The 15060-nt window shown below is 42.6% G+C and overlaps 1 protein-coding gene across 1 annotated transcript; it reads right to left on the reverse strand.

The window, feature by feature from the left end:
- Nucleotides 1–298: 298 nt before the first annotated feature.
- On the reverse strand, nucleotides 299–14152 carry LOC110509967 (uncharacterized). The gene is made up of 5 exons (XM_021591216.3): nucleotides 13877–14152; nucleotides 12939–12990; nucleotides 4778–6966; nucleotides 2317–2622; nucleotides 299–1995 (listed from the first exon to the last, which is right to left on the reverse strand). Exons 3-5 carry the CDS (start codon nucleotides 6948–6950, stop codon nucleotides 1730–1732), a joined length of 2745 nt encoding a protein of 914 aa, XP_021446891.3. The 5' UTR covers nucleotides 6951–6966; nucleotides 12939–12990; nucleotides 13877–14152; the 3' UTR covers nucleotides 299–1729.
- Between the last annotated feature and the right edge of the window lie 908 nt (nucleotides 14153–15060).

Consider the following 15060-nt stretch of genomic DNA (forward strand, 5'->3'; position numbering starts at 1 on the left):
TCAATAAACTGGTCTAAAAATACAAAAAAAAATTAAAACAATAATTATTTAGGCCATGGATGAAATGGAAACGTTGGATTGTCTTTCTGTCTCATCTTTCAAGTCTGATTTTCATTACTAGTGTATGTTTCACAATTGCAAGAAATGATCAAGAGTATTTTCTATATTCCCTCTGTCGTCTTGATTTCCTTCTCTGTAATTCATGTTAAATTTGAACACATACGTATAGAATGTATATATTTTTAAGTTGAATTTAAGCAGTGACAAACAATACAAAATAAATGACAAAACGTATAAATAAAAATAAATACTCTGTAATGGTAAACATGTACAGGCAAAATATTCCACAAACGAGGAGAACACTCAAAGAATATCTTGGTGCAGTTTTGTCTTAATTTAAGCACACACCTATGTACCCTCTTAGAAATAAACCTGCTATCTGGAACCTTAAAGGGTTCTTCGGCTGTCCCCATAGGATAATCCTTTGAAGAACACTTTTTGGTTCCGGGTAGAACCAAAAAGGGTTCTACATGGAACCCAAAAGGGTGGAGGGGGGAGACAGCTAAAGAACCCTTTTGGAACCCTTCTTTCTAAGAGTGTAGGGTTCATCTTCTTATATCTTTCCAACCATCGTCTGTTGGAAAGACAACATGGATAGATCCATGACTAAGTCCAGTTCAGTAACAGTCTGCTGAATCTGTTCAACGTTGCCTGTGTATCATTGCTGCTTCTATTTACCATCCTTCTATTGACACCAGCTCTGGTTTCATCCACAGTGTTGTAGGTTTCTGATTTCAACCCATTTCTCTAAGAATTGGCACAATTAAATCCGCTCACTCCTCCACCCGTCACACTATATTGAACAATTCTCACAAGAGTAAAAAAAAAATGACATTGACATTTACAATCCAGTTAGGAAAGACAGAACTAAACCAACAATATGGCAAGATCAGCTGTCCTCTGGGACTGTGTCACTTCAGTTGAGAGGCAATATTCTAAACGACCAAACATTTTGATGGGTAAAATGCATTGGAATGACCTTTCTGGAGCTATGTATAGGGTTATCATAGTTTAATGGTGGGGTGTCACTATAGTTGTTTCTATTCTGGTTCTGCATGCATTATTGATTTTGTAAATGGACTTGTGTCAGACCAGGACTCATTGCACTTCCTTGGTTTCTGTAATGCTATAAACCACAAGCATCAAATGAGTCATCTGATCACAGTGGATAATTGGAGATAATATTTACATGTTTAAGTCATATAGCAGATGCTCTTATCCAGTGCAACTTACAGGAGAAATTAGGGTTAAGCTCCTTGCTCAAGGACACATCAGAATATTTTTCACTGAGTCAACTCTGAGATTCTAACCGGTGACCTTTCGGTTAATGGCCCAACGCTCTTAACCGCTAGGCTACCTGCTCCCTTATCTGCCAGATATCTAAGCATTGTATAAAAATGGTCAAAATTACAAATGGAATTGGATGAGGATCAGGTTGGCCAGAAATGAGACTATTTATAAAATAACCAATCAAATTATATCTCCCATAATCTATAGAAGTGCACTATTTCAATCATCAATTCATCATCTATGCCAATAGGGACAATCTGTTAATCAGTGTTCCCTTCTTGATCATTCTACCTTTCATTTCTCCTTCACAAAACTATGGCTCGCCCAATGCGGGTTTCATCCATCCCTCAATTCTGTCCCTCTAATCAGTCTCCCACTCTCAGACCTGGGTCTCCAGGCCGCTGAGTTTGGGGGTCAGGATGCGAGGAGTGACCCCGGAATTGAGGTCCCTCTCAAACTCCAGTAGCTGACCCATGAAGTTGAGGTTAGGAGACACCACAGGACGACGGCCCCGCACGTACTTGTAGGCATCCGTCATGGTCATCAGGGTGTGCTTCATCAGGTAGGCGATGATGATGGTTGCCGAGCGGGACACGCCTGCTTGACAGTGAACCAACACTCCACGCCCACTCTGGTGTGCCTCCTCTGTGCATAAAAAGAGGTGGCTATCAGATCGCTAAAATTCATCAAATACACAGCTTTTTCTGGATCTGACTCTCCAGTTCTCCCATCTTCCCGTTTGATCCATTTATAGCTCCCTAACTGTCTCCCCAGTCAAAAACGTTGAAATAGGAGATCGAGATCAGAGGAAAAACTTAACATATGAATCATCATGATCCTTACCTTATCTGACTGCTAAAATACTTCAAGTGTCAAATATTCTAAGCTCAGAGAGAAAAAGACTGAAAGACAAGAACGAGGATAGAGAGTGCCGTAGAACATGAAAGTAAATATTGTTCAACTCACCAATGAACTCAAACACCTCTTCAAAGTACTGACGCAGGTTCTGCTTGCTGTTGTCGGTAGCCGGCAGTCGTTTGTAGTGTATCAGGCTGGAGCCGAGGTGATAGAGGGGCAGGTGTGTGGTGACGTTGACCACATAGCCGATGTTGAGACGCAGCAGTAGGTCCAGGTCCTGGGCGTCCCTCTCGTTGCCCAGGAAAAGGAAGGGCAGGATGGGGCTCACCACCGCATTCTCCACGTCAGGGGTCATCCCAGTCTCATCTGACAGGGAAGCCGGGAGCGAGGAGGAGAGCGGCAGAGTGAGGTGCACTGGGATAGGAGAGGGCAACACAACACAGTGAGAGATTGCTGTTAGAAAGGACAATTTCATTTGATTTGGATCACTGGCTGACATGCATTCACCCTGAAGCATGCCAACATAGATCAAGCATTGGAGACAGAAAGAGTTATGAAGAGATGTGTGAATGAAGGAGAGACAATGAAAGTGTACAATTTATCTCATTTATAGTTCTTGTTTGAGCATGAGTATCATTGGCGTTCACTTTACACACGCAGGGCAAAGAAGTATGCAGCTCTGAGGAATTGCTCAAATGCTTACATAAATTCATACATATTCTCCTAACAGGAAGAGGGAAAGGTACAGACATGAAAAGATGTCTGAAACTACTCTCTTCATTCTATACTGTATGTCATCAACACATCCTGCACTCACTTAATGGAGTGGGAGGAGGCTGGAGTTAAGTAACTATTAAGAATAGAGAATACATTATAGCTTTTTGGGTCTTCATCATTTAAACGAGTACAGCTTAATCTCCCACTGACAGGGTTCAGCGTCAGTGACACCATTTCCCTTAGGAAAAAATAACATTCATTCAGCTATTCTAATCTCCCCCTCTTATCAGCGCTCTTCTCCATTTCTCTCTTCTCTGTCTCTTTTTTTCTCCAGAGCCTAGGCTATAATTAACAGTCATTATCCCCAGGTTCCTCTTAAATCACCAACATGTTAGAACACCATAACATATAAATAGAGATAGGCAGGGGATTTAAAAGAAAGGGAAGCAGGGAAAGGTAGAAGAAAGAGACAGTAATGAGAATAGGAGGAAAGAGATTTACTGAAACAAATGGTAATTTCTGCAGTCAGACATGAAAGCTGGTTTATCCATTGGGGATTTTTTTTACTGAAACTATCTAAGTGTCCATAACTTTCTGTCAAAAATGTACAACAGTCCAAAACCATCAGAAGTAAACTATATGTACAAAAGTGTGTGGACACCCCTTCAAATTAGTGTATTCAGCTATTTCCGCCAGATCCATTGCTGACAGGTGCAATCTCCATAGACAAACATTGGCAGTAGAATGGCCTTACTGAATAGCTCAGTGACTTTCAACGTGGCACTGTCATAGGATGCCACCTTTCCAACAAGTCAGTTCGTCAAATTTCTGCCTTGCTAGAGCTGCCCTGGTCAACTGTAAGTGCTGTTATTGTGAAGTGGAAGCGTCTAGGAGCAACAACAACTCAGCTGCGAAGTGGTAGGCCACACAAGCTCACAGAATGAGACCGCCGAGAGCTGAAGCACGTAGTACGTATAAATCGTCTGTCCTCGGTTGCAACACTCACTACAAAGTTCCAAACTGCCTTTGCAAGCAACGTCAGTACAATAACTGTACACCGGGGGCTTCAGAAAATGGGTTTCCATGGCCGAGCAGCCGCATACAAGTCGAAGATCACCATGCGCAATACCAACCGTCCGCTAGAGTGGTGTAAAGCTCGTGGCGAGCTTGGACTCCGGAGCAGTGGAAATGCGTTCGCTGGAATGATGAATCCCGCTTCACCATCTGGCAGTCTGACAGATAAGTCTGGGTTTGGCGGATGCCAGGAGAACGCTACCTGCCCCAATGCATAGGACCAACTAGGAGGAATAATGGTCTGGGGATGTTTTTCATGGTTCGGGCTCGGCCCCTTAGGGAAATATTAACTCAACAGCATACAATCACATTCTAGACGATTCTGTGCTTCCAACTTTGTGGCAACAGTTTGGGGAAGGTCCTTTCCTGTTTCAGCATGACATTTCCCCCATGCACAAAGCGAGGTCCATACAGAAATGGTTTGTCGAAATCGATGTGGAAGAACTTGACTGGCCTGCACAGAGCCCTGACCTCAACCCCATCGAACACCTTTGAGATGAATTGGAACGCCGACTGCAATTCAGGCCTAATTGCCCAACATCAGTGCCCGATCTCACAAATGCTCGTGGCTGAATGGAAGCAAGTCCCCACAGCAATGTTCCAACATCTAGTGGAAAGTCTTCCCAGAAGAGTGGAGGCTATTATACCAACAAAGGGGGGGACCAAATCATTCCATGATTTTGGAATGAGATGTTTGACGAGCAGGTGTCCACATACTTTTGGTCATATAGTATAAAATAAAAGACTGAAACAAAAAAGGTGTGTATGACATCCTTACCTCTGCCGTTCTCCTCATCCTGCTCTCTGTTGACTGAGTTTAGGACCAGGTGGAGGGACGGGGCGGAGGGGAGGGAATACCGTCCCTCTGCATCTCTCTGTCTTGGTTTGGGTTTGAGGAGAGTGCTGGGAACTGACGGTGCTGTTGAGAAGGAAGAAGGGGATTGGGGAGAGGGGGAGCGGGGGGAGGGGGTGCGAGGGTATGCCATATCGTCTTCCTGCCCCATGCCATCCACCATCCCTGTCTCCCCACCTTTCTTCCAGAGCCTCTTCAGCGAGTCCCGGCCTGGATCTCGCCCAGGACCAGACCCAGACCCAATGAAATCCAGGACGGCCATCTTGCCCTGCTGAAGCCGGCGGCGGCCAGCGTGGTCTGTTATCTGATTCCGGGTGAACTCCAACAGGTTCTTACAGTCCAGGATAACAGGGCTGGTTCCGTTGCTGCTGTTATGATTCTGACCGGCACATGTCTTCCCCATTCCCATCCCCATCCCGGCACAGCTCTGGTGGTTCTGTTGAGTTTTAGACCTGGTCATCTTCTTCGCCAGCTCCTCGGGCCAGATTGTGCGCACACTGTAATCATCGTCATCGGCGGGGAATACCCCCATGGGGTGCCCTGACACTACACCCCTCCCCATCCCGGGGGGCTTTCTGCCCCGGTGGGGGTTGAAGGTCACCACTATGGGGTCGCTGCTACAATAACTGCAGGTAGAGCTGCCGCCCTGACTGGCTTTGGGGTTGCAGCCACTCACACAACTCTGTAAGGCTCGCAGCGGGGCTGAGGAGGATAGTGGGGTACAGGGCAGGCATCCCCCCACCAGTTTTTTGCGGAATGCAGCAGGACTCTCAAAGGCACCAGCCTCCCCGGAGCAGGAGGCACATCGCAGGGGTCTGAGCAAGCCCGTCCGGCAGTCCGACACAGTGCTGTTGGAGGATGAGGTGTTGGTGGTGGAGGCTGTGGACAAACATCCCCCCAGAGTTCTTAAACCCATTGCTGAGCCCCCTCTGTGGTTCACCCCTCCAACCCCGTGGCCGTGGGCGCAGGAAAAAGAAGAAGATGGACTCCCCCCACCCCCCTGACAGCCAGCAGAACGTCCCCTGGCCCCCCTGCAGCGGACCAGCTTCCAGCAGCCACAGCTGAAAGGATGGGAGAAGTCGATGGTACAGGTGTGGTCTGGGCTGGGGAAACCTCCACGAGAGGAACAGGGGGAGAGGGGTAGGCCGTGGAGGATCTGAGGGCGATGGTCCCTGCCACGGGATGGATGGGGCTTGTTGAGGGGTTGCTGGAACGATGTAGAAGCACAGGGTTGGTGGGAGGGAGGGGAAGCAGGGTAATGGGAGTTTAGGACGGAGGCATGGGGAACAGGGACAGAGTTGTGGTGGCGGGGCAGGCTGTGGGCGTTGGGGTTTTCATGGACAGGTCCCAGTTTGGAATTCTCTTTGTTACCCACGCAGGGCACTTCCCGGGCACCTCTGGGGGGGAAGCTGGCAGAGCAGACTTTGGAAGCTGCGTCCTGTACCTTCTCTCTTCTGGACTTGGACTGCTGTCTCTGGGCTGGGACAAATTCTAGAACCCCTCCTGGAGACACAGCCAGATGATTCTGATGGTGATTCCCTAGTGAGGCCTTGATCTGGTTCTGTGGGTGGTTTTGGAGTTGCTGCACTGCAGGCTTCCCTGATGTTCCCCCAGCTTTTCTCTCCCCGTATCCGGGATCCAAGCACAACGAGACCCTTTTTTTGCCCACCTTCACACTCCCACTGCGACCTAAAGTGTTGCTGTGCCCTTGTCCTTTTGTTCCTTTGTTCACGGATAACTTGATGTCAATGGTGTGTGTGTGTTGGTGGGGTCTAGGGCCAAGAGTCACAGTCCCGTTGCTGTGACAGTGGCTAGCGGTGTGTCTGACACCCTCTGACACGATAGCCTTGTTGCCCTTGGTTTTCTGCAGACGGGATGATGATCTGCTCTTGCATTCCAAAGACAGTGAATTCGGGGAGGGAGGATTAGGGTGGGACTGAGGAGGGTGGGGATGAGAAGGGCGGGAGAGAGGTTTGTTGCTGAGGGCTTTTATATGGGAGTGAGGCTGTGGTGTGGTCTGTGGGGAGGGCCCACGTAGGGCCAAGTTTTTAGGGCGCTGAATAACCACTATGCGCTCGCCAATAGGGAGAGGAGGCATCTGGGTCTACACAAAGCTGTGTGTGTGAGAGAGAGGGAGAAAGAAACAGAAAAACAATGTTAAGATTGTATTCAGATAAAATATCAAATTAAGGTCACAGATTTTTTTTACTGACTTTTGGTATCACAGCGTTGGGGAGTAGAAAACTACATGTAATTCAACTAGTAATTTAATTACATTTTACAGTAGCTTGGTGGTATTAAACTAAATTTAAATCTTGGTAGTGTTTTCAGTAGTTCATTACTTTTTTTGCCATGTAGCGATGTAACTAACTACTGGAACTACACTACTTTTTTTGCAAAAAAGAAAAGAAAACATGGGTGAAGTAGGCAAGAATGTACTTTCTTTTCAGCATCAAACCAGCCTAATTCTCACCTGAAACATAGTTTTTGTTTTTAATAGGCTAAATTAAACATTCTGTTAACATTTTAGTAATCTGTTCTGCAATTTGTAGTCTATGACATTTCAGATTTAGATATGATCATTTATCACAAAGTAGTTTCGATATAGTGAACTACTTTTTCAAAGTAACCTTAGTTCAGTAAACTATACATAGGTTTCTTAAGGGTAGCTGTAGTGTAGCTGAACTTCTTCCAGTGTGAAGGAATTGGTATCTTGGCAAACTATATTTTCAGAGTAGCTTCCACAACACTGTGGTATCATCATCAACATCATCACATTTTTTACAATTCGGAGACATATTTACATCACATCGGTCCTACACCAAGCTATGTAACTACCTCGCAACAGACTAGGTATGGAGTTATGGACACTTTTGCTTGAAAAAAACATCACTTTGGGAAATACTATTAAACAGTCTGTGTATACATACCTAGTACACAAGATATTTACATGTGTTATTTCTGCAATAAGGCCAGAGGGGGTGTGGTATATGGCCAATATAGCAAGACACAACGTGGAGTGCCTGGATACAGCCCTTAGCCGTGGTATATTGGCCATATACAACAAACCTCTGAGGTGCCTTATTGCTATTATAAACTGGTCACCAACATAATTAGACCAGTAAAAATAACTGTTTTGTCATACCCGTGGTATACGCTCTGATATACCACAGCTGTCAGCCAAGCAGCATTCAGGGCAGGAACCCCCCAGTTTATAACCCCGTATAGATAATGCATAATAAAGCCTATTAATTGAAATTGTTGCAGAGTTTGAATTCAAGATGAACACACACATGACTGTTCCTTGACTTCTGCTGCCGACCACCGTGATGAACACTCAGAAGAATAGGTGAAGCATATTTCGGTTAGTCACCGTTAGATTGGAAAAAATATACACCAAAAACACACAGGAATTAAATCAAAACAAAAAGACCAAAATACAGCCTTTATGATTTTGCCAAAACATGGCAGACATCACTGTTTCATTATTTTTAATTTTTTTTTATTTTTTACTTCAGTTTATTTTAGTTAATACTTTCTTAACACTTATTTTTCTTAAAATTGCATTGTTGGTTAAGGGCTTGTATGTAAGCATTTCACTGTAAGGTCTACACCTGTATTTGTATTTGTATTTATTATGGATCCCCATTAGCTGTTGCCAAAGCAGCAGCTACTCTTCCTGGGGTACAGCAAAATTTAGGCAGTTTATACAATTTTAAAACATTACAATACATTCACAGATTTCACAATACACTGTATGCCCTCAGGCCCCTACTCCACCACTACCACATATCTACAGTACTAAATCCATGTGTATGCATAGTGCGTATGTTATCGTGTGTGTGTGTGTCTGTGTGTGTGTGTGTGTGTGTGTGCGCCAATGTTTGTGTTGCTTCACAGTCCCCGCTGTTCCATAAGGTTTTTATTTTATCTGTTTTTTAAATGTAATTTTACTGCTTGCGTCAGTATTCGGTGCATGTGACAAATAACATTTGATATGATTTGATATGTTTTAAGAACATTTTGGTGAAATATTTTGGTGAAATTGAAGTCAAAAGAATCGTGGGAGACATGGTGTAGAACCAAATGTCTCCCTGTTAGAAAAGGCCCATTGCCATAGCACAGCAAACTAGAGAGCCAGCTGTAACTGCCTGAGGCACTGACTGACCATCGATGTACGTAACCTATAAATAAGCACTTCGTCATGAAATACTTGAATAAAGACTGAAGGAGAGAGGGAATTCTGGGCAAAACTTTAGATATTGTATTATTTTCATTATCATTTTTTTCTACCCTTTAAATAAAAACATGGGGTCAATCGATGCCTAATTCTCATTTGTAGTAACGACTTTGCTTTTGTCATCTACTAACCCCTATTTACTATGACAAAACCCATTAATTCGTTTTTTTTGCATTAAAGAAGATTCTCTGGGACAGGGCAATGGAGAGAGAGAGAGAGAGAGAGAGAGAGAGAGAGAGAGAGGGAGGGAGGGAGAGAGGGAGAGAGAGGGAGAGAGAGAGAGGGAGAGAGAGAGGGAGAGAGAGAGAGAGAGACAGAGAGAGAGAGAGGGGGAGAAGAAATACAGAGGGAGAGGTTGGGAGAGAAATAGAGAGATGGGAGGACAGAGATATAAAGAGACAGAATATGATGTGACAGGGTAGACTACAGACTAGAGGGGAGGAAGAAACATGGCAAAAAGGCACCGAGGACGTATTCACACCCCCGCAACACGCACACCAACCCATAGACAAAGCACACCATGTTTGCATTTCCACATGCATACATCAACGCACACAGCTTGGTGATGGTATCCTCATCTTTTTTCCTTTTTCAGCCTTGCCTTTGTAGCCTGTGGTGGAGGGGGTGGGAGTTACATTGACCCAGTTTTGTAATGGTGGAAGTCAACATCACTCTGATCACACATTGTAAACACCTCATCAGCACATATCTGAAATGATATTCACCCTTGATAAAGATGAGCAGACTGTTTAAAATAAATAATTCAAATATAATAATACAATTGCTCAGAGAAACAGATTTGGTTTAACATGTAATACTTTTTTTTCTCAAAAAAGTTGGGTTCAAAATTACTGACACCCCTGTTTTCAATAGCTCACCTTGCAAGCATAATGTCACTGAGACTTTTTCTCAAATGTTTGATGAGTTGGAGAACACATTTGGAAGGATCGAAGACCATTTCTCCATACAGAATACTTCCAGATCCTTGATATCCTTCATCTGCACTTATGGACTGCCCTCTTCAATTTAAAACCACAGGTTTTCAATGGTTTTCCTGTCCGGAGACGGCCGTTGCAAAATTTGGATTTTGTGACCAATCATGATGCTGTCGTATTTTCACATCATCCAACAAATGGAAATGCCCGCCCACAGGGCAAACATTAGTTGAATCAAAGTTGTTTTTATGTAATTTCAATGAAATTGCGTTCAACCAATGTGGAATAGATGTTGAATTGACGTCTGTGTCCAGTGGGTGGGGCCTCATTTATCAACTATTTCCTACTAAATTCTGGTGTACGTGGCACCACGAATGATTGAGATTTATCAAAATGTGGATGGAACATGTTTTCATTGATAAATCAGAGCCATATTATATTTGTGCTAAAACCCCACCTTGAAAACACCCTCAATGAATATGTTATGGGAACAAAAACACCCTCATTTGCTGTATGGCTTGGAGATGTTGGAACTGGGCCATGACAGCTCCTAAAAGAAAGCGCAATGGAACATTTTATTACATTTCTGTAGATGTGTGGGCCGAACTCTGCAGTGACTTTTCCAAACTAAAAATGCATGCTGCCTAATGAGTGACAAACACTGGTTGTACATTGTGAAAGATTGCTTGTCCTTTCGAACAAATTAAAAGTAAATGCTACAGCCCACACTTCTATGCAAAAGACAAACTGATGTTAAATATTTTGTTTATCAATACATGATTTTGCTTCTATCTCCTTCCTTGGTATAGGCTCTGAAATGAAATAGGCTAGCCTATGATGTTGCGCTCTATCGCACAGCAATAATGTAGCCTACCCATACTGTCACATACAGTCAAAGCTACTTCATTTCGAGCATGCTTGGCAATTGAATGAGCGATTGATAAATGGTAGCCTACAATTTGTTGTGTAGCATGAATAATTTAAACCAGTTCTGTCAGAAAAGGAGAGACATGTCCCACTGTGCAAAAACTGGTTAAATCAATGTTGTTTCCACGTCATTTCAATGTCAATTCAATGAGATGACGTTGACTCAATGTGGAAAACTGATTGGGTTTGCAAAAAGTCATCAACGTAAGGGAATTTCGTATTTTTTTCACCAAACTTTTAACTTAAATCCATTGATATGGTAAAATGTTTAGTTGATTTCATGTTGAATTCACGTTAGTTGACAACTCAACCAATTGAGTTGAACTGACACCGGTGCCCAGTGGGGTCCTGTAATATGATTATGATTTAGGCTTATAATAAATAAAAGCATCAAACACCTCCCATTTCCCCAAATAAACAATAAGCATATTTGCTTGCAATACAGTGGATCAACCCTCTAGAAGTTGTGCGCATGCATAGTTAAACATTTGTGAAATACGCACACCTTCCCATCAAGTTCGAAATGGATAAACACCAACCTTTGCGGGAAAACTGGTGCATGCGAGGTTTAGAGTGCTTTTGTTGTGCGCACGCACCTTTGATGAATGAGGCCCCTGGAGTTTGCCAAACAGCATTGGCACTGATGCTTTGGTCAGATCACATTAAAATATAGCGCTTTGGCCATGCACACACCAGTGGTGGGTTTGGTGTTGAAATCAGAATGGATGAGCAGAAAATAACCCCATACATATTGTAAAATATAGTGGTGGATCTTTGATGTTATGTGGCTATTTTGCTTTCACTGGTCCTGGGGCCCTTGTTAAAGTCAAATGAACTTTACCCAATACCAGAACATTTTTCCCTAAAACCTTGTTGCCTCTGCCAGGAGGCTGAAACTTGGCCACAAGTGGATCTTCCAGAAAGACAATAACCCCAAGCACACATCAAAATCCACAAAGAAATTGTTAATTGACCACAAAATCAACATTTTGCATTAGCCATTTCAGACTCTGAACATGAAAACCATTGAAAACCTGTGGTTAGAATGAAAGAGGGCAGTCCATAAGCGCAGATGAAGAAGGATATCAAGGATCTGGATGGATTCTGTATGGAGGAATGGTCTAAAATCCCTTCAAATGTGTTCTCCAACACATTTTCTAAAAGGTATCAATGTCGTTATCCTTGCAAGGTGATGTATTAAAAGGTATTGATAACAGACAGGGGTGTCAATCATTTTGACCCCCAGAGTTTTGAGAATTTTTTTTATAACTTGTAAAACTAAATCTCTTTCTCTGAGCAACTGTATTAGTAGAAAATAATATAATTTACCAATTTCTTTAGCATACAATATAGCTCAGTATTTAAATTGTTTATTGTATAATAATTTCAGACCCCACTGTACATGAAAACAGTGTAGCGGTGTATTAATCATACTATCTAAGCACAGTCAGACCAAAAACACACATTGCAAACCTAAAAAACATACTTAAGAAAATGCTTGAAGCTATGCCTCGAGATCATTATCATCATTGTTCATCAGCCCCATTCTGAACATTATTGTCACCATATCTAAAATTGCAGCCAGTAGGTCTTCATACATTTTGGAAAAGAGGTTCTGAATTTGGAGGCTTGATAAAGGGCAAAGAAATATTAGAACTTAGGCTTACATTAAAATATTATGATGTGCAAAAGAAGTCCATCCATTATACCATTATGTGATTATTGTTATAATGATTGAAAGAGTGGCTAAAAAAAATGTTGAAACTGTTGAAATTCTGTCCCCTCATGTCACAAAGGTGAAAGAGGTAACCTGATGATTACTCTGACTCTGAAGTAGAGGACCATGTGAGATTCACAAGGCACTGTATGTATCTTTGGGGTCTTATTATCAATCTACTGCTGAAATTATCTGAAATTGTAAGGTTCTATTTGAAGCCTTCAGTGACCTTTATTCATGTCTCTACACGTTCACAAACAGACCTACCTGCAATAGTATTTATCCCGGTTTTCTGTGGACAAATAAAGGCCTGCTGCGCCTGCAAGAGAAGAGGATAATAATAACAACAGGCATGGTTGAAATAACACTAATGAATTGACTGCTGATAACAGAGGAATCCCATAAATAAGGTGGAATCATACAAGAGTGAAATTATTTCGCGCATCGTCAGACATCATTATGCTCAGGGTCCCGTCTCGGTCTCTGTGTGTCACTGGCAGGAAATAAGAAGCAGTCTCTTCTCATCTCCATGAGTGGCGTTTTACGGTTGCACTTTGATCGCATATAGGCTATGCTAGAATTATTAGGCCTGGGCTATATAAAAATAACCAAGATAATAATAAATTGTAATATAGAAAACGCATATCATGTAAATAATTCATTAAAAACCATGCAACAACAAAGAATTAGGTAAATAATAATGTGCAATAAATAATGGCTATGGCCTTATAGCTTAGTCTGCATGACCTGCAACTCCAGCATCATAGCCCGGTTTGGTAGTCCAAATTAGGCCATGGAAAAGGAATCGTCATCGTCTCGTATCACTTTCACTCTCATGTTTGGTCCTGATCAATAATAGAAAGTATTTTCGCAAAGACTGCAGATATTTAGGCAAAGACTGCCAGGCGGTTAATAAGTAATGAAGGTGAATTTAATCACTCTTGATTCGTAGTGTCGCGTAAAAAATGGTAAGTGTCCGATGTATCAGTGAAGGGGATCCTAGTTCGAGGACGTCACTGTTCTAATTTGGATGGCATTTTAACGCACTAGCGTTTCTTATATGCATATAAATGTGTAACACATAGCCATAGTGCTGGATCATCATGTGGCAACAATAGCCTATAATAATCAGTGATTTAATATCAGACATGACATATTGTTCGTCAAGCTAAGCTGGCTAAAGTGTTTAAAATAAACTTACTTACGTTAGGAGTGACAATTCCGTTTTATCTTCATGCTCTCCGTGTAATACAATTCCTTACGTTTTCATTGTTGTTGTCCAGACATTTGTTTGCACTGCAGGACCTATCATATTTTCGGATCCGTGTGCGGTGCAGGTATAAGCTTACATAGAAAAATATAGGACCATCGACACTAACCATCTATTATTAATAATTAAAATAAAAAAAACATAGAAAAAGTGCTTACACCATACCAGTGTCAGTGCTTGTGCGTGAGTAAATGTGCGCTCGGATTTATGCGTGAGAGGAAGACAGAGGTTGCTGGAGGAAATGGGGGGGGGGGGGGGGGGTGTAAGGAGGTGGGGTCTGTGGTCTGTACAGTGGATGACATCATTCCAGACCAATGGCAAGTAATATATGATAAGGCAGCCAGCAAATTAAGCCTCGTCTTGAGCAGTGTGAAGTATAACATGGTAGGTAGGCTCTTATGTCTTTCGACAGGGTGGGAGCTGGTGATAAAAGTGATAGGTATTCTATAAACCAGTGTTGTACTGGATGTGAAATTATGGAACAGTGAAAGCTTGAATACAAATCGATTGTTTCATTGTAGTTGTACAACTACAGAATGTTGTTTCAGCCATTGTTCAACCTCTTCACATATCCTATTGCCTACATATCCCACACATTAGGACTGTATCTGTGAGGCTGCATTTACACAGGTAGACAAATGCTGATATTCCTTTCCACTAATTTATCTTTTCACGTTAGATCTTTTTCAAAGCTGATCTGATTGGTCAAAATACCAATTTGTGGGGGAAAAAGGTCAGCAATTGGGCTGCCTTTGTAAAGGCAACCTTGCCACACATACAACAGAATGTTTATTGCATTTTTACACTGTCTCGGGAATAAATATATATATATATGTGTGTGAATAATGAAGGCTTGTCGAATAGTGCCTTTCTTTTTTTGGCTAGGACCCTTTCATCCAAAGAGCACCATCCCTACCACTCTCTAACATAATTTTCTCAGCCCAGAGCTTCAGAATGGCATAGGCCTAGGATAAAAGCTTGAAATGCTGTTATTTTAAACAACAACCAACAGGTGGCAGCAAAAACTAGTAAATGCCTGTGTTGGGGTTTCAAGTTGATTGGGGCCCTGCCACAGAGTTTCTAAAAAAGCATATTTGGCCCTACACTTGTGTAGTTTCC

Source organism: Oncorhynchus mykiss, chromosome 29 (genome assembly GCF_057628025.1).
Source record: "Oncorhynchus mykiss isolate SJ-2025 chromosome 29, ASM5762802v1, whole genome shotgun sequence".
Taxonomy (NCBI): Eukaryota; Metazoa; Chordata; class Actinopteri; order Salmoniformes; family Salmonidae; genus Oncorhynchus; species Oncorhynchus mykiss.

Bases quoted from the DNA above. Each gene is read 5' to 3' on its own strand.
- LOC110509967 (XM_021591216.3), bottom strand. From the start codon at position 6,950: ATGCCTCCTCTCCCTATTGGCGAGCGCATAGTGGTTATTCAGCGCCCT. The intron at 2,623-4,777 runs GTAAGGATGTCA...CTCCTATCCCAG, and splicing joins GGATGAGGAGAACGGCAGAG to TGCACCTCACTCTGCCGCTC. The intron at 1,996-2,316 runs GTGAGTTGAACA...TTTTATGCACAG, and splicing joins AGAGGTGTTTGAGTTCATTG to AGGAGGCACACCAGAGTGGG.